At 45.0% G+C, this 24008-nt stretch overlaps 1 protein-coding gene across 12 annotated transcripts in view; it reads left to right on the forward strand.

The window, feature by feature from the left end:
• ARID1B (AT-rich interaction domain 1B) overlaps positions 1-24008 on the forward strand; it is a 411191-nt gene that overhangs the window by 345835 nt on the left and 41348 nt on the right. For 7 of the 12 annotated variants that reach the window (XM_059035978.2, XM_059035981.2, XM_067011074.1 and 4 more), the window contains 2 exons: positions 6458-6785; positions 8606-8734. In XM_059035978.2, the coding sequence (XP_058891961.1) occupies positions 6458-6785; positions 8606-8734 (457 nt within the window). The remainder of the gene's footprint in view (positions 1-6457; positions 6786-8605; positions 8735-24008) is intronic. The other 5 variants (XM_059035980.2, XM_059035983.2, XM_067011078.1 and 2 more) reach the window with 1 other exon arrangement.

The raw sequence follows: 24008 nt of genomic DNA on the forward strand, positions 1-24008 counted from the left end.
AATGCTTAAGAATTATCTTTGGGAGATGGCACTAAGGATCACGGTTGTCTGTTTTTCTCTGTGCTTCTATATTTTCTATACTGCGCTTGCATCACTGTATAATTAAATTTTTTAAGGAGTTAAATTTTGTATCATATATGGGAAAGAACTACCAAAAGTAACATATGTGGGAAGAAAACTACCAAAACTACTGAAGTCATACTGTAAGGTAATGGGTCTTTTCTCCTCTTTTACAAGCTTTATGTAATATTATTATTATTTATACATTTTGAAGACTTTTTTAAATGCATGTTGACCTAAGAAAAATACGGTGTCATATATCAGTTCAAAAGATAAATTATCGCTATTCCCACAAATAGTAGGATTTAATGCAACTTGGGGTAAGTTCACTTTCATTTTGAATCTGCATTTGTGGTCTTCTTGACTCAGTCAGTTTCTCTCCAAAAGCAGTGGCTGAAAGTACAGCATTGTGAGATCAGCCTGAGAGAAAGGTAGCGTGGGAAGAAGGTTTTTTAAATGTAACTTTTTTTTTGCACAGCAAGGATCTTACATACATGAAAAATACTCTCAAAATCATTTGTCATTAGAGAAATAAAAATAAAGCCACAACAGTATCCGCTACACACCTACTGGAATGGCTAATATTTTTTTTTAAATTGGCAATATCCAGGATGTACAGTAGAGCGATTAGAACTCTCATATGTATTGTAGTGGAGTTTCTTACAAAGTTAAAAATGCACTTATCATACAACCTAGCACTCTCATCCCTAGAGTTTACCAAGAGAGATGAAACATATATCCACTCAGAGGCCTGTGTGCAAATGTCAACAGCTTTATTCGTGATTGCCGGAAACTGGAAGCAGCCCACATGTTCACAGAATAGAATACCACTCAGCAACAGAAGGGAACAAACTACTGATATGCACAACATTATGGAAGAATTTGGAAAGCATGGCGCTGAGTGAAAGGAGCCAGACACAGTACACTCTGACTCTGTTTATATGGCATCCTGGGGAAGGCAAACTGTAGGAAGAGAAATCAGATCAGCGGTTGCCAGGAGTGGGGATGAGATTGACCACAAAGTGGCCACTTTTTGTCATGATAGAAATATCCCATGTCTTAACTGTGCTGGTGGTTATAGGGCATCTATGGTTGCTAATGCATATAAATTCTACCTCAATAAACGTGACTTAATGTTATGTAGTAGGTGGCTATGTGAAGTAATGATTACTGGCCAAGTTTAGCCCTAATTCACAAATATGTTTATCATAGTATATAGCTAATTATCCATTTATTTTTTTTCCCACTCAGGGTCAGCTGTCTATTCTATGATTTGTGCACCATTTTACCCTCCACAGCAAAGGGGAACAATATAGGACTTTGCGTGCAGCGGTTGTTCATAAGTAATTGTTGTATGGTTGAAACTGAGAAGTAAAATAAATGGAAGCATTTAATTATTCAATAAAAGCAGTAAGCTTGGAATATTAATTATAACTAGCAAATTTGACAATTTAGAGTCAGGTACAGAATTATTTGTGATCCTCTAAAATAATGATGGTGACTTGAATAGAGTCTAGCTCCTGCTTCCTCTATCTGGTGCTTGAATACAACTCCTGGTGGGTTGAAATCTGAATTCATTTGGTGACCAATTTTCCAAAGCTGGTGTGCCAAGATGAACCCACTTGAAAACTGTGGGCTCTCGTACTTGGCTGCAAGACCCGTCCAGCTGAGGTGGGCTGGCCCAGCATCTGCAGCCTTCATTGTGCTTAATGCTGGAACCATCTGTTTTCTGTCAAAGCTAGTGCCAACAAATTACTAATCTATTAGAGAAACATGGAAATAAGATTGCACTTCTCATTCCTGGCTTTTCCTCTCATATTTTGCTTGGCTTACATATTTGGTTTTTGTTTATTTTGGGGAGAAGGACATGTTATCGAGTAGGCAAAGTGGTGGGGGGAAATCATTTTTCACTCCTTCCACACATTCTCAAAAGATGATGGAGAAAAAAATCAGATTAATGCTTATTGATAATAGTATTATTTTTGATGATCATGGTGATAGCTATCATTTTTTAGGTAGTTCTATGCTTGGCACTGAGCTAGTCACTTTCTACCTATTCTCCGTTACTATTGTTACTTTACCTGGCAAAACTGATGTTCCGAGAGGTTAAGTAACTTGTCCAAAGTCATGACCCTAGGAAGTGTCAGACCAGTATTCAAACCCAGTTTCTAGAGCCTGTGCTTTATCCGTAGCTGCCTCTTAAGCCATTTAAAGCCTTTAGAAACCATTTTTATCCAGGCATGTGAGTTTAATGAGGAAAGTCTTGAAAGTTTCAAGGAGAAGAAAAGGGACTTTGTATTTCTTCTACCAAATAGAGGCCTCTGTAATTAGAACATATTCCCTTGACATGTGCTTTTGAGTGCCAGTTCGTGAAGTCAGCCTAACTGATTGAGGAAAAATAAGATTGGGAGCCCAGCTCTCAATGGGCCTTTCTAAGGCCAAGTGCACGCATGCGTGTATGGGTGTGCGCCGTGGTTGTACTCTGACGCATACTCCGCCCGATTACAGAATGCTTCCTGCTGGGCAACGAAGACCAGCTGCTGAATCGAGCAAAGTGATTGAAACCCAGCTCTTGTCTTCTTAGTACATAAAATGAATGAAAAAGCTAGGAGTCAGGTAGAGGGTTACTGAACATCTCCGTTGTTTCTTTCCTTTGTGTTCATTAAAATACAGCCCCTGACTGCCAGTTAACCCCAAGGTGCAGGGACCCAGAGTGACAGTATTTCTCTGTTCCAAGTATGAAGGGCATTCTACTTGAACTATAAGCAGAATTCCACAAAATCAGGGACCTTACTCTCATATAAAACTGCACTGTGGGCATCGTCTGCAACAGCCAGGTAAATGCTTGTTTTGTAAAACAAGATTAAAGTGTCATTTCATTTCCTTCAAGAGCAAAGGGTACATACGTTTTCACTGAATAAAGTTTCTTACCAAATGAGTCCTTATCAGGTGTTGAGGGGGACTGGAAACTAGCTGCAGAGCAATAGCAAGAAAGTGTGAGTTGATTTCATTTGTGTTCAAAGTGTAAATGAGTTTGTTTCTTTTTAATAAAAGCAAGAGCCCGAAAGGCGCTGCGGGATCTCACTGATGTTATCAGATAATCTGGAGGTGAAGGGCTGTGAGGTCAGCGGGGCGGGGCGGGGCGGGGCGGGGCGGGGCGGGGCGGGTGGGAAGCCCTCAACCTGCGGCAGAGAAGAGTTCTCCGGGCTGTGCTCTGAGAAGCCGTGCGAAGTGGCAGGACACAGCATCCTGCCCATTGCTCTGTGTCCCTCCCAACCAGGATGAGCATAAGGTGCCCTTTCCGCGGAGACAGTGTGATGGGAAAACAGACGGGGACCTTCTGTGTGGTCCCGTGGGACGGGAGATTCAGAGCAACCTCAGAACTTTTTATAAAGAACTTTGATAAACAGTGAATGTTTACCTTTTACTTGAAAACACTATCAGTTTGATTACATCTGCAAAGGCAGAGTACCTTCATGCAAAGGCAGTTTAAATTCGTGGCGCGGGCGTGAAAGACTAACGTCACACTGCAGTTCGGAGGCACCGGAGGTGATTTACGTTGAACCTCTCCGGTCCCTTCCTTCCCTTCCCTTTTGTTTTCCTGTCCGTTCCACCTCCTCGGACGGCCAGGGCCTCGCTCCGTTGTTCCTCTCCAGCCTTTCTTTGGCTTCCAGGGATACTCAGGGCAGAGGGGCTGCTGGCTGTGAGAAGTCACTTGCTGTGTCGGCGGAGCACTTTCTTAAGGAGATCGTCCCGAGACCGGTCCGTGGCAGGGCCCAGCGGTTACGGCCACTATGGCCGGCCGGGTGCTTGTAACGCAGGGGCTCCCGTCTGTGTGTGTGTTTGTGTTGCTTCCAGCCACGTCAGGGCTGCAGTGGCAGTTTCGTTTTGACAGACACCACCTAGCCCACAAAGCCTGAAGTATTTAGTCTCCAGCCCTTTACAGAAAGTGCGCCCGGCCCGTGGACTGTGTGAACAGTGACCTTCACACCGTCTCCAGTGAGTAAGACGCTCATAGCCCGCCCCGTGAGAGAGCTCGCGCGAGGCACCTAACAGAGCCGATTACCAGTCAGTGCTGAACAGTCCGGGCTGCTTTGCGGCTTTGTATGTGGTCTGCACTTGAGAAAACCTGCCCTCGCGACTGTGATGATCATGTGATGTAAGTGTGGTTTTTTTCCTTAAGTATTTGAGCCGCCAGTCAAGGGTATGACGGGTGGACAGCCCGGGTGCACACTGTGGCTCTCAGGCGTTTTAGCCACGTGACCTTGGGACAGGCCACTCAACATCCCCCGCACCTCAGGCCCCTCCTCCTTACAGGGAGGATGATGATGTCAGGGGCCTCTTAGGCTTGTTGCAAGCATTAGAGGAGGTAATGCAAAGAACTCGAAACAGAGCTGGGCACACAGTAAATATCAATTGCTGGCTTTTATCGTGGTTACTAATCCAATCCAATCCAATTTCTGCTGGAATACCTGGAGAAGCTCCTTCTCACCTTCCGAATAGGTCCCGGGCTTGGAAGCCTGGTATCTGGGGCCCCTTCCCGCTGTCCCCTTCTCACGGCCACACGAGGCTCAGCAGTGACTTGCTCTTGAGTTTGCCCTTTCGCTGTCTGTGCCGTTCGTTGTCCACGTTCTCTTCCACAGGCACCCCCTGCCCTCTTCTGCCTTCATCACCATCCAGCAGTAACCCCCGACCATGTTTGCACTCACGTTTGAGACGCTTTACACGTTACGTCATTTAATCCTAACAACACCTCTTCAAATAGACAGCATTGAAGAGGTTTATCTCTGTTTTACAGAGAAGAGAAGGAAACAAAGACAGACTAAAACGACTTAGCTAAGGTCACATGGTCAGTGTGTACATGGAGTCTTCCCTCAGCCCCAGTTCTCCCAGATCCCAAAGCCTGCCCCACACGGACGCCTGGGTTGCGACCCAAGGTGGTTTTTCAAAACCTTTGACTCAACCCCCGACCGTGGACAACCCCCCTCATCCCCACGCGACACAGACTTATTCTTCTTTCTCTTACACTTTTCGCAGTGCATTATCTTTTTGTTTTTGTATTTTTTCTCATCTTACCCCTGCTACTCCAACCTTACACACACACACACACACACACACACACACACTTAGGTCGTGAGCTTCTTGAGTACAGGAATTGCATTGTATTTAACTTTATATTCCCTGTGCCTAGAACAGTTATGTTATATAGATGAGGAGATTCTTCCAGAAAGTAGTAAGGACAGGTGGAGAAACACTAATCCATATTCTACAGACACTTATCCTTTTGCATATATTTCATTTCAACAGCCACTTATTGGGAGGCAGCATATTTATTGGTTAATTACATGGGTTCCATAATCATTTTGCTTGAGCTTGAGTCCTCACCTACTAGCTGTTGACTTTCTTCATTTGTAAGTGGAGTCATGGTCGCCTCTACATTTCATACAATTATTGGAGAAAAGAATGAAATCATTGATGCAAAGCACCTAGCCCAATGTCTCACACATAGTATGGTTCAGCAATTGTTATTGAAGGGGCATTATATATATGCCTTCAATTTACTTGAATGTAGGTTATGTGCACGCAATCAAAATAAAAGGTGTGGAAGGAGAGGGAAAACAAAACCACCGAACTAGTCCAGGCCATTCTACTCCGTGAGCACATGCCCCACAAGAGCGGAGATGGGAGGTGAGACTGTGGACGCTTATCTCAGTCTGGGACCCTGCCTGCTTCCATGGTGCCACCATCCCGCTGGGCTGAGTGCCATGCCAGTGCTTGAAACTTACTTCCTAAGATGTGGCATCAAGTGCAAACCAGCCACTTTATCTGGTGCGCAAACAAAACAAGTCTTCCAGACACCGGAGAGAGGCCGACTGTGCTGGATTAATGTCGCACTTCCACATGACACCTCCTGTGGGGTTTTGAAGGGTAATTTTGACCACATGTGCATGTTTTCCTACACCTTCTGAACCCTTTATCATAACTGTCCAGCGTGGCAGTGATGTAGTGGCGCAGTCTCGGATCGGTGTTCACCTGCGGACTGGGGGCTGACATACGTATTTCAGTTACATTTTGGTAAGAGCACGAGGTGCTGGATGTGCTAAAGCACCACTTGGCACTAGCATCCCGTGTCCCTTCATAGATGGTTCAGTGGTCAGCCTGGGTTTCCCTCCGCGTTACAGTGGTCCCGTGTGGCTCTTTGCCTTTGGAACGTGCAGAGAGGGCGTATTTTGAGACTGCCAACGTCACCAGCGCCAATAGGGGAAAAGGGTTGATGAGGATAATGACTGATATTCTGTGCTGATCGCATTGCTGGACACAGAGTGTTCCCAGTGAATGTTTTCACAAGTTCAAATATTAAGTAAAAGGCTTTAATTTGTGTTTGGTTTTTGTTTAGGTAACTACTCCAGACCCCCAACATATAGTGGGGTGCCCAGTGCAAGCTACAGCGGCCCAGGGCCCGGCATGGGCATCAATGCCAACAGCCAGATGCATGGACAAGGGCCAAGCCAGCCGTGTGGTGCTATGCCCCTGGGACGAATGCCATCGGCTGGGATGCAGAACAGACCCTTTCCTGGAAATATGAGCAGCATGACCCCTAGTTCTCCTGGCATGTCTCAGCAGGGAGGGCCAGGAATGGGGCCACCAATGCCAACCGTGAACCGTAAGGCACAGGAGGCAGCTGCCGCAGTGATGCAGGCCGCTGCGAACTCGGCACAAAGCAGGTATGCCGTCGGGCGGGCGGTCTGTGTGTGGATGTGTGCACACATGCAGGGCCCAGAGCTGCACTGTCCCTGGCTCACACGGGGGTGGAGAGCAGCAGAGGGTCCCTCGGCTTGGCCGTTCCTCTTGTGTTAAATATATTCTGTACCATAAAGGTCAGAGAAGTAAATAATAGATCATGTTGTATGAGACACGGAAGAAGGAGTCACTGGTGGGCAAGCCAGCTGTGGGAGGTTATTTGAAACGGCTGTGAATGGTCACTGCACCAAGCGACCTAGCGCCAGTGGCGCGGCGCGTGTCTTCGGTTCCACTTAACACAGTGACGTTTAGGCAGGAAATTCTAGAGCCGAAAAACTGGCTAAAATCTAAAGCATTCAAAAAGAACTTCTCCCCTTTTTTTTTTTTAACCTCACCATAAAAATCTTTATTAAAATAGAAACTTTGTATGTGTACATATGTGCATTATGTGTGTTTGTCTAAATGTATATGTGTGAGATTTATTACTTCATGGTCTTATGTTGTATTTTATTTTTCTGGGCATAGCTCTCTCTCTGTCCAAACCAAAAGGCGGTTAATAAAACAAGGATTTATTTCCGAAACTTTAAGTTGATAGAGCAAAAGGCCCTAGCCTCAACTACTTACTTGTTTTTAATCCTGAATTTTAAAATTAATTCTTGAAGTAAATACTTGACCTGTATAAAAATAACTGAATTAAAAACTTAGGAGGCAAAGTGAATATGTTTGAAAAGACTCACATGTAACAATGTTTGAATTATGTTTAACACATGTCAAGGTATGTTTTAAAACAAAGGACACTGACAGATATTTATGAACATACGGTATCTTCAGAAGAAAAGAGAAGATTCTGAGTTTGTCAAAGGGAAATAAGAGCTGTGTTGTGTGTGTGTGTGTGTGTGTGTGTGTGTGTGTGTGTGTGTTTAAATGTATCCCTTTGTTGCGTTTCCTCTGAAGTTGCTATTCGGGAATGTTAGGGACCCTTCCAGTCTCACTGTTTGCTCCACATAATAAAATTAAAGTCAGTCATATTCTCTCGCCCCCCCCTCCCTCTCCCACCCCCTCCTCTGCATTACAATTACTTAGGATCTTCTGAACCCCAGCGCCATACCTCTGCACTGAACCTATGCAGGCTGTAGAGAGAATGTTCTAATAAACCTGTCCGTGAGGACTGGCTTGGCTGGTCTAGTTGAAGTTCTAAGTTAGGATTAAATGAATTGTCCATTGTCACAACTCAAAAAGCACAAGTTATTTCCTTTTTAAGGAGAAAGTGCTTAATTGCATTTGACATGAAGCCTTGGATAGTGATCTGGGAGGAAGATAACTGTAGAGATTAAGGCATAATTGTTTGATTAAAAAGCCTTGCCGTGCTCCCTCTCTGAATCAGTTTATATATAATTTTATATGTTACTCTATAAGTATACATCCATGCATTTTCATTCTCTATTTCTAATCGGTAGACCATTCCAAAGCCTCACTTTCACGTTCCACCCATCAGAGCTCTCCAGGAGTTTAAATGGAGACTGTTTATTTTTTGGCTTTTACCAAAGTCACAGCTATGCTTCAGAACTGTAAAACTGAGATTGGATCTGAGAATCTTACTTTTCTCTCTCCTTTGCCCTGTCCCCCACCCTTTTTTTGAAGGATTGTTCTCCAGCTCCACTACCAGACAGCTGCATGGTACAGTGTATTTTATGCCACATTCTGTAACCTCCACACCTATGTGTGGAAATAACATAATGGACAGGGGGATTCCTACTTGTCTACAGAACAAATCCAAAGAAGTTGTTCTTCTGTTCTACTTTAGGCCACCATACATTAGGTCGCCTGCTTATCCCAGCCAGTCTGGGGCTGGCGGACGCCCCATGTTTTCTTCCCAGCACCCCAACTATGGCAGCTCTCAGGCTCCCATGATGAACCAGCCTGACCAGTACGGGTAGGTAGCAACATGCCCTGACTTGCTGCGGGTCCTGGGCATTTTTTTAAACTGTTAATGAACATGCCATCTGGCTGCGAAAGGAACACCCAGAGTAAGAGAGTGAAAGACCTGAAAGGAAATCCATCTCAGAGGGGGCTGTCTTCTGTTTATTTTTGTTTGTGTGGGGTTTTTTGTTTGTTTTGTTCTGGTCCGTTTTTTCATCCTCACCAGCAGTCCTGTGGTAGTTTGGTGGAGAGCTGCATGCCGCCCCCCAGACCCTGTCTTTGCATGGCTTCGGCATGGCTTCTTCCCTTCGTGCCTGAGAGGGGTACCAAAACTTTTATCCACGTAAAAGTAATGAAGTCGCCTACTCGGGCGTCATGTCCCCCACTGTTGTCGTTGTGTCGTCTAGGACTTGTGTAGCACCGTTATCATGACTGTGTTATTGTCATTCCTGCCACCACAGGGACCTGCTTCCACACTCGGCCTGAATTCAGAGCGCGGTGGCCCCATGGAGCCCCACTGCAGGAAGCAGGGCTTAGGTTCTTAATAGGACTCGCGAGGGGCCTGGTGCCATCACCACTGAGCAGACATCTGCACCAACGATTTCTAGTGTTTCCTTCTCCCGAGGAGGTTTAGAATATTAAAGTCACCAGGAGCATGCAACCAGATAATGCAACACAGAATTTTTTTTCTAAACACAGTGTTGCCATGTTATTATCAATTTTGACACGGGAATTACATACAGCAACAAAAAGTATCTCTCTTCTTTCCCACTACGAAACTATAATATCAGGCTGTCACTGTCTTTAGGTTAGTAAATACTCTTAAAGTATATTATTATTTTTACCGGTATCATGTAGCATATAGTAGTAATAAGATTATCTCACGCAGATTGAACAGTGATAAGGAGTTAGTTTCAGCAGAAAGATACAACGATTTTGTAAAGTAAAACCGGAGAAACAATCAACTAGCTTTGTTTAAAGACTAAACTTACAGAACTGTGTTTTCACTACTTGTTATGAATGCATGACACAGAGAGCTTTTTTATAGCTTTATATTCAGTATACATTTATTTAGGCAACAAGAGCAAATGATAATTTTGCAGTTGAGAGTTCTAAATCCTGTCAACATGGTCCTAAATGTGGACCAACAAATAAAGAATTCTGTAAACATAATCCTAAAAGTGAAATACGCATAGAATGAGGTAAACATACTTATTTTGGAGAAATGGTCTTTCCTCTTTTTTTCCTTTCTTGTGCTACTTTCAAGGTCACTTCATGAGTTAGTAGGAAGATAACAGTGGGGGGAGAAAAGCATTTATCATCAGCTGCTAATCCATAGGATCTGTCTTTTACCAACTCAGGAGTCCTATTTAGACCCACAAAGCTAGTTTGGCTGTGCCTTGCCAAGCCACATTAAGCAGCTGTGTAAAATGAATTTAAATGGCGTGCATCAGAGTAAAATGTCTTCCACTGGGGCAGAAAATCAATGTTAGCTAACCAGCACGGGAAGATCAAATCTGCACTTCAGCCAGCAGCATCCAGATAGCTTCCTTAGAATACAACACCTCCTCCTTAATTAAAAATAAGGAAAAGGAAGATGTTGGAGTGATTCTTTGTAAATCATATGAAGCACAGTTGGCAAAGGCTCATCTTTGCAGCCCCATCTGTGTCAGCTCTGAATTTTGCCATTTGCGTTTACACTATTCTTTCTAAAAAAGAAAGAAAAAGTTTTATTTCTATTTTAAATCTTCCTTCCTTTGCACTTTGCAATATACGTAACCTGTTGTGCCCTTTTTTTTTTTTTAAGTTGAATGTGAGAAAACATGTATAGTACATGTTTCAGTGCTATGGGTTAGGAAATGTGATTTTCAACATGTTTTTGCTTTACTTAACAGCTCATTGCAGCAAACTGGTGTTTTTGCTTTTGTTCTTGTTTTCTTTCCCCATTGATAGCTCTGTCAGGTTAAAGTTAGGTTGGCAACTTGAAAAGCCAGTCCCCTAAATGGCAGTGTCTCAGGAAGAAGGGGCCCAAGCCTTTCAGAAACAAAATATTCACAGAGTTGGTTATAATGACTTCTTTCTCAAGTCAGAATCCCAAAGGGCCTAGAGCCTAAGAAAGAATCTGAAAAAGACAAATTAGTGATGAAGGGAGGGAGGGAGTGTGTATGTGTGTGTGTGTGTGTGTGTGTGTGTGTGCGCGCGCGCGCACACGCGTGCGCGCAATTAGACACAGACAGAAAGCTAACTGCAGAAATGAAGGATTATGGCAATTATGCTTCAGGCTTTTTCAGCTAGTTGGATGTAAAGTAATATAGAGGAAAAAACACACAGATTAAACTTGTTAGAAGCTGTTTTACTAGTTCCTTTTTTAAGAGTGACATTGTGAGAGTAAAGCTGCTGCAGTGAGTAAGTTAAGGAATGTATGGATGAATTGTTTTTTCTTTGTCACCTTTGGAGTAAAGGACTCCCTCATTTTGATTTTCAGACAATTCACAATAGAATGTGTTGAATCATACTGTTCAGGTACTAGATTAGCTGAGTAATACTATATAATAATTTGAAATTAGCCATTTATATGTAATATCTGTCCAGGACCTCCCCCATACACATTTGATATACTTTTTTACTCAGAAGATACCTTGCTGTGTTCAGTTTTAAAGCATTTCTAGATCATGTTCTATTCTTTTGAAGTAATGAGAAGCAGAGCATGGGAAACACTAGTTGTCTTGCTAAAAGCCTAGTCAGGGCTGGCGGATGACATTCATCTTCAGTCCAGCTCTGATGGCTGTCTGCAGCGTCATGTCGGAAGGACTCTGAGACGCCGTCAAAGTACAGACGAGCCAAGGCTGGCCAGAAGTTTAGGAAAGACTTTGGCCTACTGCTTCTAAAGAAGCATTTCCATGAATCCCAGGCTATAACATCGTCCTTCATATTTTTTGAATGATTGACCTCTATGCTTAACACACACACACATAAAATAAATTTCCCTCGGTCATTTAGTGTGTTTTGCATTCATTCTTTCATTCTAGGTGGCACCCACCTGGTACTGTCCGACAATTGACATCTCTGCCCAGTATAGCTGATCTGTGGATTTAGATATTGCAGCGTTATCCAGATTTTTTTTTTTTTTCTTGGAAATGAGCTCCAAGGATGATGCATGACTTCGGTGAACTTACAGAAGGCCTGGCAAGCCCTAGACCTTTAAGCCATGGTAGATTTTGATTCCTTGAAGTCAGCCATCCCCAGCACCTCCTATATCTCAACTTTAATCAAGTCTTCGGTGACTTGAGATGGTTTGTGTCAAAGTCCTGGCACAGATCTTTAGGATAATAATATTTTCACCAGGATAGGTTCCAAGAGGATATAGAATTTCAGTTGTACAATAATAGAATTTTAGAGCTGGAAAGATTTTAGATGGCATCTAGTCCGTACCCCTCGATTTTATGATGAAGGAAACCAAGATCTACAAAGTTACCTGCCATGGGTTATTTAGTTAGTTACAGGCAGGGCAAAGTCGACCCCAGGGCCCTGTCTCCTAGGCCTATTGCTCTTCCTTCTACATAGTGCTGTCTCTGTAGATTTTCTTTACTTAAAAAATCTCTTAATTTTACTTCTCCCTCATGTCTAAAGGCAAATCTGTTGATGCTAGTAGAAAGCAAACATTAATCAGTGTCTTATTGGAGATCCTATTTCTTGCATGGAAGTCTGGATTGTTTTTCTTTAGCTCAGCCTTTGTTGTATCTGAAAGGAAGGGAGCACTTTGCTGCTTTCCACTCAGATTACCTGCACATCTTGAGTAGTTTGTTTCTGGAACCACACACCTTTTGAAGTGAAGTGACAGTTTGCTTGATGGCACACAGTTGGGTTTGAATTTCTGTCCTTTTCACCCTTCGATTGCCCACCAGTGGCGCCTTAACATGTTGCATTCTTGAGACTGGAGTGTAGCTGTTAAAATAAGGATTCTGAGTCGTGCAAGAGTAGAAACAGAAGTTGGCATTTTTACCCAGATAAATGCATACACCTGTGATGCTGATACAAGCAATATCTGTCATCCTCTTCTGTCCCTTCAAAGACTCCCCCTTGAACCAACTTAATATTAGACAGAGGAAGACTCTCAGACTTCTTAGTTTTTTTTTTTTTTTTAAAAAAAGAAAGAGCAAAAACGAGTCAATTTGAAAAGTCTCATTTCTCCTGCCGAGGAGGGAATTTTTATACTGAATATCACAACCCTGAGTCTGGAGACTTACATCTTAATTCTTAAGTCATACCAAAAGCTAGGATATCTGAAATTAGCTTTTAAATATTTTTGTTTTGAATAAAGTAGGAGATTAGGGATTTTAATTAATATTATTTTCCAATCTTAGCCACTCTTTATTTAACAGGGTGAATAAATTTCATGAAGTCTTAACCATAAGGTAGATTGATCAGTAGCAGCCTAACAATTGATGTTGACGTGGCTGAATTTTTTTTTTTTTTTTTTTTTTTTTTTTTTTGCGGTACGCGGGCCTCTCACTGTTGTGGCCTCTCCCGTTGCGGAGCACAGGCTCCGGACGCGCAGGCTCAGCGGCCACGGCTCACGGGCCCAGGCGCTCCGCGGCATGTGGGATCTTCCCGGACCGGGACACGAACCCGTGTCCCCTGCATTGGCATGCGGACTCTCAACAACTGCGCCACCAGGGAAGCCCTGGCTGAATGTTTTGTGAGAGTCTGAGCCGTGGTTCCTCTGCTTGGGAACAGCTAGCTGCACGTACAGACCCTGGTGGATTGGGCCTACGTAGACGCTTATACCTGTATCTCATGTGCACCATCCTCCCCCACCCCCCAGCTTCCAGCAACTCTTCTTTAGTGCAGTGTATTTATAATTCATTTCCCCTGTTGCTATTTGCCAGCAAGGCACTTTTTCTCTATTTTTTTTTCCCTCTGAAGCCAGTATGACTCAGTCGGCTGATGGGCTAGGAGGCACTGATGTGGAAACACGGTAATGGAGATAGTGCATTAACACATCAAAGAGAAAGAAGGGGCAAAAGCGCATGTGTGTGCAGCCTCATTTATAGTGGGTCCATGGGCTTAAAGAGCTGTGAGTGACCTGTGTTAACTAAGAATTTAGCCCTTTGGATTTTGGACAATTAGGTATTAAAATAATAGCTATGATTTGAAAAATCATGTTATTGAAAGACAAAGCGAAAAGATTTCAAAGGCTTAAATAGAGTTTTAATTTTTACAGTTAAATGTTAGCCTTTGTTTTAACATCTAAACACTATGCTTTAATTTTTAGCTCCTTTTTTGCCTTCAAAATTTAGAATTTGAATGCATATTGCTGTGTTGGTATTTTAAGATTACGATTTCAATCAAATCTTTCAGAGTTCCAGAATTATTATAGCAGCCATAAAGTACATTTATTAGTCTTCAAATCAAAAAGTAGTAAAACACTAATTTTTAAAATACCAAGCGAGGGCTTCCCTGGTGGCGCAGTGGTTGAGAGTCCGCCTGCCGATGCAGGGGACGCGGGTTCGTGCCCCGGTCCGGGAAGATCCCACGTGCCTCGGAGCGGCTGGGCCCGTGAGCCGTGGCCGCTGAGCCTGTGCTCCGCAACGGGAGAGGCCACGACAGTGAGAGGCCCGCGTACCCCCCTGAAAAAAAAAAATCTCTCTTGGTTTTTTTTTGGTTGGTTTGTGGTTTTTTTGCGCGGTACGTGGGCCTCTCACTGTCGTGACCTCCTCTCCCGTTGCGCAGCACAGGCTCCGGACGCGCAGGCTCAGCGGCCATGGCTCACGGGCCCAGCCGCTCCGTGGCACGTGGGATCCTCCCGGACCGGGGCACGAACCCGCGTCCCCTGCATCGGCAGGCGGACTCTCAACCACTGCGCCACCAGGGAAGCCCCCGAGATTTTTTTTTTAAGTTTAATGAGATCCAAGGAATCAGAGTATGAAATGTACAGTGAACCTTTAATGGACTAGAGTCTGTGAAGTTCCTTAAACCACTGGTTGTTATCTAGAGAGATTTTTAAATATACACACACACCGTCACCCCAGCCCCACCCCAGGTGAGGCTCGTGAGCCTGTATTTTTTATAAACCCACTGGGAGATCATGGTGTCGAAGACACGAGCACACATCTGGGGTTTGCATTAGCGATTCCTGCTGCTGAGAAGTAGTGACAAACACAGAAGGAAGAGGCAGGAAAGCCCAAGCTCGGAGAGCCCGTGCTTTGTACTTGACAGATGCTGACTGAAGAAAATACTGCACTAGAGCTGGGGACACTGGACAGAAGTAGAAGGAACTGATGTTTAAACAGACCTGACACCGTGTCTCAGGCTTTGGTGATCTTTTGTCTCACTCTCTACCTCTGAGCATCCTCTCAGATACCAGTATCTTCCTGATACTCTGAGATATTCCAAGTTCCCCTCCATTCCTAGAACTGCCTTCTTTATTCAGAATGTCTTCTGTCCACGTCCCAATCTGCACCTCTCACAGCTGGGTGCTGTCCTTACGTCTAAGAGAGCTCTCAGGGATGTGTGTACCGGGTTGGGGCTCTGATTGACCAGGCGAGGCCTCCGTCCGTGGAGCGTGTGCCCGGGTTTACCCATCCAGGCCACCTGTCTTCCTTTCTAACCTCATGGGCCCACGAACCTCTCTTCCCCCACATACTACATACTCACACCGGACAAACTGGGAATGTCACATCTAGAATCAGCATTACAGTCCACCCGTCACTGGAAAAAAATCAGCAACACAGCCCAGCCAATCCCAGCCCCTCAGAGTTGTCAAAGGTAGGAGTGCCGAGATCACATTTGTCTCAGGTAGTGAGTACCATTGGCCTCAGCACCAACCTGCGAGGCTCTCAGGTTGAAACCGGGTCAAGCTGTCCTCAGTCTGAAATCTCATAACCTCAGCTGAAGGCAACAAGAACAGTTTGCAAGTGATGCAGAAGCTGTGATCCGGGTCTTGGTCTCTCCCATTCTGGGGTTGGGGAGGTGTCATGGGTGACCGTGTGAAGATTGTAGGTGGGGGGCTGCATTGTCCGACTGCCCAGGGGGCCTCTTAGCTGGTAGCATTAAGCCTGTGGGAGCAACTCCGGAAGGCTCTCCTAATCTGGGCCTTCATTCTTATTTTGAACTCCATTTCCATTACAGAGATTAAAAAACAAAACAAAACCCTAGGGTTTTGTCCCTTGCTTTGAAAGTTAACTCTTAGCGGATTGCCTTTGCTTGTTAAATAGCTACCAGTACGAGCTTGCTGGGTCCCGCCCCTCCTGCTTCTCAGGCCAGGGCACCTGGTGTGGACGTAAAGAACTGTAGTTCTGCTCAGCTATCAGGCCTTTCTGCAACATTTTTTACCCTAATTTTGAACGGTGTTTTGCTGAAATAAATTAAGTAACTTTGTGGCCCAAGGCCACCTTTAGCTCAGAAAATCTGTAAGAATTTTAGGAGGATTTTTTTGTAGGTTGGAAATAACCATATTGATATATTTCCTGGCGCTACGGCCCTGGACACGTGCATTCCTTGTTAGAGGGTTTGACAGAATGTTGCTGCGGTCAAGTATGAGGTGCGGATCTCAGGACCCAAATTCCATTTTATTTTTTTAGCTGACAGCCTGGTCCGTTAAGGTACAAGAAGTCTGAAGGCACGTGAGACCTGTGCCCTCTCAGCTGTCCCCTCCTAAAGCAGCACGGGCTCAGCTCGTTGCTGCCTGCTACCTGGCTCCTCAGTAGCTGCCACGCCCACTTGCTGCCTGCGTCCCAGGTGCCCAAACCTCCAAGGAGACCCACTCCCATGTCAGTTCGCTCTCCCTTACGGTTTGTACCCAGGAAGGGAGTGTACTGCTGCAAAGGTGGGAACTCCTATCACGGAGAAGGAATAGCCTTCTTTGTAAATCATTCGAGGTCTTAATGGTATTATGATCTCAAGATAAACTTTCTTAAAGATCTTTGATATAATGCAGTTAGAAAGGGGCACTTTTTTCTTTCTAAGCGGGGGCGTCAGAGGCAACTAGTTTTTCTTTCACAAGGTTCAACAGATCTCATTTTTACCAGACAAGGGAACTGTGCCAGTTATGTCTTGTTAGAGGCCAGTCGGAAGCCACGGGTGCCAGCACCCACCCAACAAAGTGCCGGGCTCACCTCTTGCAGGGAAAAGACAGGTTTGGGGCCCAGTGCTGCCCGTGTGGCTTTCGTAACGCCCCGCCCTTGAAGGAAGTGCTGATGTCAAAACCTCTGAATGTAGCTTCTTCAAAAGGGAGTTTTTTAGTTCATTTTTGTATGACTGCCAGTAAACAGTTCATAAGAACAGAACAATGGGCTTAACAAACCAAAATCAACTTTGAGATGAAGAGAACATTCTTAGTTACCAATTACCAAAATTCAAGGAGCCAGATAGTTTTTGCACTTTCTTCACACTACGACAAGGAAGTCTCTGGCTTCAGAAGCCTAGAGCTCTGTGTGTTCTCCTGGCTGCTTTGAGAGAGAAGGTGAAGATCAGTCAGCTGCTTTAGGAACAACTAAAACAGGTTACCTGCACTGAAGCGAAAAGGAAGTACTGAATCTTGAAATTGCACGACAGGTGCCATGTTAGGGTGACTGCCAGGGGCAGGACGGAGAACAGGTTGGGGCCCTTTGGAAGTCTGCAGGAAATAGTTAGCAAAAAGGGATACAAGGTTTCCGATGTTACGGGGTTTCAGGAAATTCAGGATGGAATATGCAGGATTCCTCCGTGCTCGGTGGAAACAGCGTCACTGAGATGCAGGGGTGAAAATACAGCTCTCTGGAGAAAGGTGGAGACAACCAGAAGGAATGCTTTAGGCACAGAGAGGCCCTGTGGGCTACGCCACGTTATACAGGCCCATGGCAGAGACACGCGTGGGAGAAGTTACGCGCTGAAGAGTTATCCGCAAATATACACTCACTAAAGACCGTTCTGGAGAATTTGCTAACAAAGTCGTTACTCCCCTCTATTGAAAGGGTCTTTTTCATAGAGATGTTGAATGTTATTACATTCCTCTTTGCCCACGCTTAAAGGAAGGAAAAAAAAAAAAACTTAAATGTATCAATTACCAAAGGGTTTGGGGAGTTATTAATTTATAGCTGGGAAGTGACTGATAATTGTTGCTCTAGCTAATTTGTTGCTGTCATCACACCCACTTCGGCTCTCCTTAAGGGAACAGGCTGCCTTGAAAAGAGGTGACATCACGTCAGGGAAGATCTTAGAAAACAGACCAAGAAGTATTGTAAAGGGCGTTCCTGCCTAGGGAGGAAGGCTGACGGAAAGGACTCGCCCTCCGCTTCCCAGACGGGTCTCCAGCCGCCTCCGCGACGTGGCCTCCTGGCAGCCCAGACCCCACGTGTCCAGAGCGCAGCTCACGTCTCTCGCGGGTCTTTCCCTCGCAGCAGCGGCCCCTCACCTGCCCCTTGCGCAGCCGGGCAGCCGGGGGACGTCGGGCCACCTTTTCTTTCCCCACAATGTCTGACTCATCACCGAGTGCTGCCGGTCTACCTCTGAGGGAGCGCTCAGCTCCCCCGTCCCTCCCACCCCGGTTCCGCGCACCACCTGCTCTCATCTGGCCTCGTGACAGCCACACACCTGTTGCCCTGTGTTCCTTCTTCCTGCCTCCGCTGTGTCCTGCCCGCCCCCCCCCCCCCCCCCCCCCAGCCAGAGGACCATGCCTTTGAAATACACATCCCTTTCTGCCATTTCTCCTGCTTAAACCCCTAGTCTCTGCCGGCTCCTCTTAGGTACAGGCGAAACCCCAGGGAACCGTAAGCCTCACGTGACCTGGCCCCGCCCTCTCCCTCTCATCTCTTAATCTCTCCTCTCCTCTCCTCCCCTCCTCACCTGATTGAGTCCCTTTCCATCCCTCAGATCTCACCTGAGGAGGGGTGTCAGAGGGGCCAGCATCCCTTCCTCAGGGAACGTGCTCCGGCCTCCTCATTATAAGCACCCCCAGTGTGTGCACCTCTCCTTTATCCTCACAGCGTGGTTGCAGTTGGACACTCCCTGCGCTGGTTATTTGACTCGTGTTTGCTTTTGTCTGGGCCTGCCAGTGGGCTCCTTCCTCCCTCTCCCCTCCCACACCCATCATGAACACATGACTGTAACTGTCAGCTACACAGAAGGTATTTCTGACTAATTTTGTTGTTATAGCATGCCTTTCTGCGTGAAGGGGGTGCAGTAGTTTTTTTAAAAAGTAGTGTGTGGCTGTGCATATTTCTAGGAATCTACAGATTTTTAAGTCATTGGCACTTGCATTGGCCTTTGTCCTTTGTCTTTGGTTTAATGATATAAGCGCCACTTTGCCTTCACAGGGTTGATTTCTAGCCAAAGCAACTGGCTTGTTGATATTATAACATTATTTCCCCACTAGAACTGCAGTTGCACGTGCTGTCACAGGTGTACTGATGGATTAGCCACACCGAAAATGGGCTGCAATTCGAACAGCTTTCACTTCTGTTTTGATTGTGTTGTTTTGGGAGCAGAGCTAGTGATTTTCATTCTTCAGGTATTAGATTTTAAATAATCTTGACTGAATGTGTCCCTCTTGGTACTGCTTTGGAAGAGCTGCTGTGTAACTTAGGTTGAAAGTCTGTTTGAAAGTCAGTGATCTGGACATGTACGTGCAAATTATTCGTTTATAAAACCGATTATTTGTGTTTACTAAAATAGGACATCCTGTGTAATGTTATGTATACGATTGGAGCTCTCCGAGGTTGAAGTGCTGGAATTGGGCTTTTCAGAGTCTCAAGTTCCTGGTTCTGATAACTACTGGGCTTAAGTGGGAAAGTACCCCAAGTTTTAGTGTTAGTCTCATTTATTTTGTCAGTAAGCAGTCTCTTCTGGCTTCATAACTCAAACTACATCCATAGTGACAGTCCGTATGGAGAAAGATACACATGCTTGGCAGCCATACCGTTTGTCCAATAAAGCATGCACTGCTTTGTGTTCCTTTGAGCGCAATTCAAGAATGATATTTTCAGTGCTAGGGTTCTTCAGAGTGGAGCTTCTCTCCGTGTGTCTTTGCCACTAGGACTTTATATACAGTGGCTTCACTCACCTGGTGTCTATTTCCAAAGCGTTTCTTCTGTCTGTCCCTACCCTCCTCCAAAGAGCTGTATCAGAAATCCATTCATTTTCAAAATAAACATTTCACACTTTCCAGTCTATCCCTGTTGAGAAAAAGTAGTGGTGATTGGTAAAACAATATGGCCTAAATATTCTTTTAAAGCACAAAAATCATATACAGACTTTATTTTACTTTAACTTTTATTGTAGCTGACTTAAAAACACGATATTTAGAAATGTGTGGTTACTCTGTATTGGATTTCATACTGACATTTTGGGGGTTTTTTGTTTTTGGTTTTTGTGGGGTTTTTGTTTTTTTTGTTTGTTTGTTTTTTTGCGGTACGCGGCCTCTCACTGTTGTGGCCTCTCCCGTTGCGGAGCACAGGCTCCGGACGCGCAGGCTCAGCGGCCACGGCTCACGGGCCCAGCCGCTCCGCGGCACGTGGGATCCTCCCGGACCAGGGCACGAACCCGTGTCCCCTGCATCGGCAGGCGGACTCTCAACCACTGCGCCACCAGGGAAGCCCCATGCTGACATTTTTACCTGCTAAATTCAAACTCTGGTGGGAAGCTGTATTCTCCTTTCTGTTTTCACGGTGAACCATTGGAAATGGTCACTTTAAAATTGGTATTTGCTTCTGGGTTTTTTCCCCCAAAGCCAGCCCTTTATTGGCAGATTAATGTGTAATGTTTGAGAAATCTCCAAAGTGAATAAAAGGACGAGCTATGAGAAACCACTCGTGTGTGTGTAGACCGAGGAGTGCTAGAGGGAAGTGCGCTCGCCAGCTCCACTTCTGAATCCTTCTCGTTGCAATAACCTGCTTTCTGTCATGGAATGACAGATCTTAAACACTTAGGTCTAGTCCAAACTGAAGACCAATTCCAGTGCCTCTGGTTACTCTGCAAGTCTGCACGTTTACATAGCAACCGCCTACGTCACACCTCGACACTCCCGAGCCGGGGGAGTCCTGCCGGGCTGTGCCCCGGCCCCCTGGCCCCCCGACCGGCGCAGGGCCGCATGGTAATAAGCGCCTTGTGATTTGCGGCACCGCCCAACACGGTCGGTTCCACAGGGCGCAGTCCAGTAGCTGCCTCAGCAGCATAACAGCAACAAAACGTTATTTTCCAATATTTATCACCCCTCCCCCCAGACATTATTGGGCATTCATTGCCGCAGCCATTGCGGGTTAGGAATCCGTGCCATCAGGAGAGCGGTCATTCATAATAAAAACCATCTGAGCCCATAGACCCGCTAGAAACAACATCCCAGCAGTTCACAGACCCAAAGATCAAGGTAGGGCACTTTGCTCTTCCAGGTATAACTTAACGTTTCGGTAGGGTTTTACGTTGAAAATATTTCCCTCATGTCAGTTTGTATTTTTGCCTGTTTCTGTTTTGTTGCTCTTGTTTCCTTTCGAAAACAAGAAACTGGTGACTTGTTTCTTTGCTCTCCTGATTCCATTTGGAGCATTCCAAATGTTGCTGTGGTCAGAAAGAGAGCTGGTGGTCGGTGAGCACTGCCTCTGGAAAGGGACCAGCATCCTCTGAGGCTGCTGTGGTCCTGGTCCTGGTAGTCGGCCCGACCAAATCAGCTTTCTGTTGTGAGCCCTGGGAGTGCTCTTATGTCAGCGACACCACAGTAAGCTGGAGCGCTCGGCCTAGTCAGAGAGGCAACCATCTGATGTGTCCTTCCAAAAAACAAATTGTCTCGATTTCCAGAATTCAGCAGAGGGCATTGAAAGCTCTTTTTTAGTATCAGGCCCATTTTGCTTGTTCAAAATTACCAATAGTCTTGGCAGTCATTTCCGAAGCAGTAATGAATAGGATTTCTACTGTGATGATGACAGACTGGCTCTCTCCCCCATTTAGACAGGTGGCCAAGTGCTACGCTGGTGGCCGCACGTGCCCTGCTCTCCTGGGAAGGCCCATTTCCCTCTCAGCTCCTTCCTTGCTTGGATACTACCCAAGGGGCCCGCAGTACCCAGGGTAAACTCCCTCCTCAAGGCCGGTGTCCAGGGGGCTGGTCTGTCCACTTCCACGACCTCTCACTGTGTCCACCTCACTGAGTGAGCCCTCCAGGAAGCCCAGAGGAAAGCACCGCTCTGATTTGTCACTTTCTACACCAGAAGAGGAGTATGGTAGACAAAAGGAAGGAACACAACAGGCTGCTTTGTCTCCTCGAGAGTTAGCGTTGTTACAGGGCCCTTAGAGAGGAAGTATATAGCATACTAGGTTGAAAGCAGGCTTGGGGACTTCTGTTTCTGCCACTTACTGTGTGTCTTCAGGCAAGTTATTTAGTCTCTCTGATCCTTATTTTCTTTCTCTCTATGTGAACATAATGCCACCTCCCTTCCTCCAGGAACTTAAAAAATTAAATGGGTCAAGTACCTAGAAATCATGCCACACATATTTGTAAGTACTTGATAAGTTATTGATGGTATTATCATTATCAGTTCCTCCATGTTCAGATGTAAAAACTGAGGCTAAGAGAGCCAAAGTGATTTCCCCCCTGGATCCCAGTGACAGTGGAAGGTGTCACTAGTGACAGAGTCAAGAGCCCTGGCTTTTCAGCCAGACTCTTAAAACTATAGGCATAGTTTAATTGAGGACCATTGTAACCAGCAACTGACATCCACCACATGGACCTTTAAATCTTTAACTTTTTGTTATTTTAAGTATATTTTTTAAAACCTCTGTTACGTGCACTTTCATCATCCTACGGTGATTGAAGATGAACTGTGCAGACTTGGGGGAGAAATAATAGATTAGAGTTGGGCCTTTGAGGTTACTTAATTGAACCATCTGCCTGATGGATTTTATACTCTGATTCTCTTCTGCCACCTTAGTTATAAACAAGTGTGCTTAAGGAGCTGTTAGTTTCATACACACCACATGTGAAACTGAATTTGGTCGAAGTTTGAAAAGGGGGCCATCTTTCAAAATGCCTATTCACAATGATCATGTTCTCTATCAATTCATTTAACAAAGACTTTTTAGTAGCTGTGATGTGCTCATTTGTACTTCTCAGGAGGCATATATGCCTATAAGAGCCAAAACGTGAACACAAATTATTTTAATATACAAAGGAAAATGCAGAAGCTATAAAGCTATAAAAAGCTATATAGGCACAGAGTCTGGAGAAGCCAGAGCTTCCAGGTCGGGGAATAAGGGCAGCCTTCACAGAGGAGGCTGCCCCTAAAACTGGATCTTGAAGGACAGGTCAAAGCAATCACTGACTTGGAAGTAGTCTCCACAAAACACAGCCTGTTCATGAGTTAAGGATGCTCTTTGTGTAATTTATCAGCTAAGAAAGTAAGAGGACAGTCCCAACAGGTGCCACTTGTTTTCCTTGGAAACGGTTACATGAATGCTAAACCGTCTTTTTGAATGAAACACCTCAGAAGAGAACCTAAGATAGTGAAGTCAATGCCAACAGTCTAGATTGTTGATGTTTAAGACCCTAACCATATAGGGGTATATTCGTAGCTGCTGGGCAGTGTATTAGACGTATTTGATGACCTAGGGGTTAATCGGAAGCCATTGGGTGATCTTGGGTGCACCCTAATGAACTGCCGTCTAGTCCCAGCAGCGCTAGTTAGTTATTCGATGGGGCGGGTAGGTGAGCTGCGGTTCAGGGCAGAAGTAAGGCTCCCTCCCTCCCAGAGCTTCACTCACAACAGTAGCCTCTCAGACTTCTGGAACATTCTTTCCAAACCATCATAAGTGTTAGTTTGTACAGAACTTCCCTGAGTGGTTGGTAAAATATTTGAAAGAAAGAAAAGACCACTCAAATCTTTGGTACTTTGAATTTTCAGATAGACCATGTTTGCACTTCTACCAAGCAGAAAGTTAAATCCACTGAAAATAGCTACACAAAAAGAATAGTATTTTTTTAATGACTTGTGTTAATTTCTTAAAGAATCTCTTAAAATTTTTTTTTACTATTATGCATTAAGAGCCACCAAATGACAGTTTAATGGAGGTGGAGGGGTTGTAATTATAATTAGTTTGGAGCAGATAAACAACGTGTCTGGGGATTTTTACCTCTCCTATCAGCTCTACTCCTAAGAGTAAAGGTTAGTCGCCAAAACTTTGATAAGTTTTTTAATGTATGGTATTTACATAAGAAAAGCTTGACTACAACAGTGGAGTCTTTTCAAGATTTTGCCACACTGCCACCATCTTTCTTTTTGCATCGTACTCTTCCTGGGACAGTTAAACCTCTTCTCCCCCCCTTT

Source organism: Kogia breviceps, chromosome 13 (genome assembly GCF_026419965.1).
Source record: "Kogia breviceps isolate mKogBre1 chromosome 13, mKogBre1 haplotype 1, whole genome shotgun sequence".
NCBI classification, from domain to species: Eukaryota; Metazoa; Chordata; class Mammalia; order Artiodactyla; family Physeteridae; genus Kogia; species Kogia breviceps.